At 30.8% G+C, this 5,472-nt stretch overlaps 1 protein-coding gene across 1 annotated transcript; it reads right to left on the reverse strand.

Moving 5' to 3' along the window:
• Positions 1-554: 554 nt before the first annotated feature.
• LOC127111008 (protein DETOXIFICATION 16) lies at positions 555-2,837 on the reverse strand. The gene is made up of 7 exons (XM_051046173.1): positions 2,432-2,837; positions 1,767-2,317; positions 1,570-1,656; positions 1,435-1,491; positions 982-1,339; positions 821-907; positions 555-738 (listed from the first exon to the last, which is right to left on the reverse strand). Exons 1-7 carry the CDS (start codon positions 2,675-2,677, stop codon positions 694-696), a joined length of 1,431 nt encoding a protein of 476 aa, XP_050902130.1. The 5' UTR covers positions 2,678-2,837; the 3' UTR covers positions 555-693.
• Positions 2,838-5,472: the final 2,635 nt, after the last annotated feature.

A 5,472-nucleotide genomic window follows, 5' to 3' on the forward strand; every position in this document is an offset into this window, starting at 1 on the left:
TCTTTAATATATCACCATATTTTTTAGTCTGTACCGTGATAAAAAGTATTTTATTAAATAAATAAAAAATAAAGACACCAAAATAAGAGTTATTATTGATGGGTTATCATGAGAGCGAAACATTCACATTAGGTCAAACAGTCTCCTAAAGGTCAAAGACTCACTCAAACAAGTGAGAGAGACACCATATATTCACCTAAAATCTTAAGATGATAGGTGTATGAGTCATCTTACTTATAAAGTGTCCAACCTCCACTTTTCTAAGCAATGTAAAACTTATAACTCACACTTATTTCTCAACACAACTCACACTTGTTTTCCCAACAATTAATTTGGTTGATTTAAAAGCTGAAGTAGTAAAAAGTGTATATTTTGTAGGAGGACATATTAACTCTTTAACAACTCAAATATTCTTCTTCACTATTGGGAGATTGTGAAGAGTTCAATGAGAATCACATAAGATCATTGCAAAATTATTGCAAAGTATGAGAACATGAAGCACATATTTTGAAAAGTATGATCAAAATATATGCCTTTTGATTAGCATTGGAGACTTGCCGAACATGCAATTGCTTAGCTAAAACCTTCAACAATACACGTTCTTTTTGCTTTACATTACATTAAAAGGAAATAACAAAGAAAAATATACATAGAAAACGAAAATAAAAATCAAATTCTTAATTAGACTAAGCTCTATATTGTTATAGAATCGTATACTCTATCAGATGCCTTCTCTATCTGAATAAAAAAAACAAAAGCATGTCAGCATCAAACAAATAATGAATGAGAAATCATTAATGAAAATAAAGAAGTTTCTAACCTCTTTCTTCCAATCAGTGCGTATTGTAATGATCAATAGAGCGAATACTTGAACAATGAACGCACATATAATCCCCAACAACAGCCCCTACAATAACTATATTTATCAGCAGAATGAACCAAATAACAAGATTGCGATAAAAGATTAACCACTGTATTTACCTTTCCACCAACATGCAATACAAAAGCTAATACTATCGCCACTGGAAGCCCAACTAAATAGTATGCTCCGAGATTAACATAAGCACCAATTTCCTGCCGACCACATCCTCTAGCCATGCCTGAAAGAACACATTGTAGTCCGTCCAGGAAGTGGGTTGCAGCAAGAATTGGCAACATAGTTGCAACGTATTTGACAACTTCTTCTTCATTACTATAAGCATAGCCCAATATATTGCGTGTAAGAAACATCACTGCTCCGACTAAGATGCTCTCAATAATTGCAATCACCACAACAACGCACACTGCCAAACGTGCGGCCTGTGGGTTACCAGCCCCGAGTTCATTCGAGACACGAATGCTACAAGAATCATTCGACCACTAATTAAACTACACATATATTAGAGCATGAGAATAAAACTTTTGTAAGATAACGAGATTGCATAAGATTCTGACCTTATTGCTTCACCAAGTCCGAATGGTATCATCCAAATAGCTGCTTCTGTATTCAAACTGTCAAAACCATGTCACTGACAATAAGTAGATGAAATTAATAACAATATGGACGAGAATCTCAAATATAAAACAGACCAGATAGAAAGCACTGATGTTTCCAACTTTGAATTTGGAAGAAGACCAGAAAGGAGAACCATTAACTCAAATGACCACATTTCCAAGCTGCTCCCTCCACAATTTTAACCAAAAAAATAGAAACAGCATTAGAATCTCTACAAAGAAATGAAAATGCAATTAACAATGTACATAAAAGTATTAGAGAAAGTGATTACCAAACCATTAGAGTTGAAGGAATAGCAAGCTTCAAGAAAACAGGGATGTTGTTAAGTGCTAATGCCTCCTTGGAAAATCCATGCCAAGTATTTTGACATGAAGGAGAAAACTTGATATAAAGTGAGAGTATAATAACATTCAACCATTCAGAAATTGAATTTGCTATGGCAGCCCCTCTGCCACCTAATCCAGATTTGTATACCATAATCCAACATAGAGGAATATGAAGTAATGTCGTAACTACGGCGCCAAACATCATTGGAAATACAATATTTTGAGTCTGTAAGAATCTGTTGAGGCATTGTAGAAGACCATAACCAAAAAGGCCTGGAACCATTAACTTCACATAGTTTCCTGCCTCGGTAGATATTTCAGGATCTTGGCCGAGAAAAATGAGAATGGATCTTGTGTTGGCCCAAATAATAGCGAGGGGAATCGCGACCATCATGAGAATGAACATTGCTCTCTGCGTGTGTACGCCTAACATGCGGTACTGCTTTGCCCCATATGATTGTCCACATAATGTGTCCAATGCACTTGCCATTCCTGCCTGTATTTTAAACATAAAAAAACAAATTAAGTGTGGCATCCAACACGCGTCACTGTACGACACTCTCGGATAAAGATAAAGAGTCAAAATCAAAGAGATGGGATAAAAAGTAACCAATAAACTGAAGCCAGTGACAGTAGCAAAAGAAGTAGCCATGGAAGCACCAGAAAGAGTCAATTCACCAAGATGACCAACAAACATAACTGAAATAAGATCGATACCAAAATTCAAAAGTGAAACAGAAACTAACGGTCCTGATAGCCATAACTGTTTTTTCACTTCTTCAATCAGTTCTCTTTTATCTTCTTCCTTGCTGTGCTGTTTTGTTTCTTCAACAATCAATGGAGACTGAAGAGACATTTTGTTGATTCTCCTTTTTTTTCTTCTGTTTCTATCTTCTAGTATTAGTTTCACTAAGAGAAAGTGAACCTGGATCCGATATGAAATCTAACACTTTTGTTTGGTTTTGATAAAAAAACCAAACAAAAGAAGAAAAAACAAGGTAGCGGAAAAAACGTGTATTATTTGCTGTTTTTGTGGTTGAAGTAAAAAGTTTTATAGTCGACATTTTTTTTAATGTTAAAAAATAAACTTGTATTTTTTTAATGTCTCGAAATTTCCTTTTCCTTTTGTTTCTTTCTTTCTAGTTTTAGTTTATTTATTTATTGTATAGTTTTGGGATTATGGTATTGGCACACGGTAAGTGTCAAAAGAAATTGCTTTATTTTAATTGTTTACCAAATAAGTAGGACACAAGATCATAGACTATGTTATGATACTAGTGAAAATAGGAAAATTACTTATATGGTATATCCTATTAAGTTTCCAATTAAACAACAAATTAATGGAAGTGCATATTGCCTTCCTAGCTTTAGCATTTCATGGACTTTCTGAATTTCATGTTTTAAATACTCTTTTCGCAGTCACAAATTAAATTTTTAGCTTTGTTTGAGAGATTGAATACTCTTTTGGCTAAATTTTTTAGCTTTGTTGAGAGTGTGAAGAAGGAAAATAGAAGATTTTGAAAAATAATATTTTTAAAATATTATTTTGGACATTTTTTTTAGAATGATAAAATATATTTATTTTTAATTTTTGAAATATTATAAAAAATAAAATTATATTTGAATAATTTGTTTAAGTCTTTCAAAATCGTCTGACTAATATAATTTTTAAAAAATTTAAATTGAATAATTTGTTTAAGTCTTTCAAAATCGTCTGACTAATATAATTTTTAAAAAATTTAAATTAATTTTTTTTCAAGTAAGTATCGCCTGGGTTTTAATGTATCTAGCAATAATTTTCAAGTTGCAAAAGAAGTGGCCATAAATATTAATGGCCCGCAAACAATAAAAGCTTCTCCACTTCTTCAACAACTTCTATTTTCGCCGTTTGATTCAATGTGCGATGCGATCCACATATTCAAGTCACCACCATGGACCAAAATTTAAGTTTTAAAAATATAAAAATGAAATTTATAATATGAATGGTGTGATTCAATATAAATTTTTAAAGGTCGAGAACAAATTTCGTTACAAATTATTTTGATTTTTTAAGTTTAATATTATAAAATTTCAGTTCTTATAAATGAATAATTGAATTCGGTAGATTTGAACTCGTATTCGTTTAATGAGATATTTAGTCGGCACAAAAACTATCAATTAAGTTAAATTAAATTAATTAATTTTCTTATTATTAAATTAATATTATATAATAAACTTTCACCTCAAATAATAAATAATAAATATTTGATTGATGTGGTTGTTGCATTCCCACTTATTATATATAATTTGAAGAGACTTTTTGATATCATGTACAATGTCTCTAGTTCTTTTCCTCATTTGTGGTAACTTCATATTTTAGAAACCTTTACATTCTTCCCATATGTATCATGAGTCACGTTATGTTCTTCATTGTGATTGTTGACATAGAGAATTTGCATGTGTTTTTCGAATTGCATGTGTTTTTCGAATTTGCATGTGTCTCATAATTCATATTAAATTATTCTTGAAAACTAACTTAAACGATCATCTGTTCTTCATCTCCCGTTTTTTAACATATAGAATTTGGTTCAATGCCCCAAGTTCTTCAAGGCAACAGTTTCTTCTCTTCTTGTTTATTTTGAAAAGTAAAAATTTGTTGACTAATTCTGATTCATCGTCATCACTATCATTATCATTATCTTAAATGATGATGATGATTATTATTATAATGACAGTGATGACGATAAATCGAAATTTCTCAACAAATTTGATGTTTTGAAAAATAAATTAGAAGAAAAGAATTGCTGTTTTGAAGAACTTTGGGCATTGGACCAAATTCTATATGTTAAAGAGCGAGAGATGAATTATGAGATGCATGCAATTTAAAAAACATTGATTGATCTAAGTTAGTTTTCAAATATAACTTAATTTTCATATTATTATTTTCTAAATCAATTTAAATGAATGTATGCTTAGTGAGGGATTAGTGAAACAAGAAATCTACATACGATATAATAAACTCATATGGACTTATCAATGTTTTGTTCTAATTGCATGTGGGCCAGACGAAACCACATCTAACTGCATAAAACAAGTTTTTTCTATGACATAATAAACTCATATTCTAGGACATTAACAATAACACAGACAACAATATTTATCAACAAAAAAAATCAACAAGGCAAGCATTTTGAACAACAATAACATATCAACACATAAAATGTTTAACGAATGTACATTTTATTTAAAAGATTCGTGGAGAATGAAGATGAAGAAATTATTTACTTGTATCAAAATTGAATCCACAATTAAAGGAGGATGAACCTGAACTGAAAGCTACAAACTTGCATTAAATTTAAATGGATGTCATTTTGTGTCTTTCACACAAGTTTGCAGCTTTCACTTCTGCTTCATCCTCTCCTTGTATTTTTTCTTTATATCAACACAAACCATTTATATTTTTTCTTCATTCACCTTCCTTACAAGTAAAAATGTATTAGCGTGACATTATAATAGATGCAGAGTGTTCACTTCTATAATTCATACATTTATATAATCCATAAACTAGCGGAATGTTCACTCATCTTAAGTTATTCATGTCATATTATCATACAAACAACATGAAAGAAGCTATTAAAATATAAATAACATAGTTCACTTCTAAGGTTATGC

The sequence above is a fragment of the Lathyrus oleraceus genome, chromosome 1 (genome assembly GCF_024323335.1).
Source record: "Lathyrus oleraceus cultivar Zhongwan6 chromosome 1, CAAS_Psat_ZW6_1.0, whole genome shotgun sequence".
Lineage (NCBI taxonomy): Eukaryota > Viridiplantae > Streptophyta > Magnoliopsida > Fabales > Fabaceae > Lathyrus > Lathyrus oleraceus.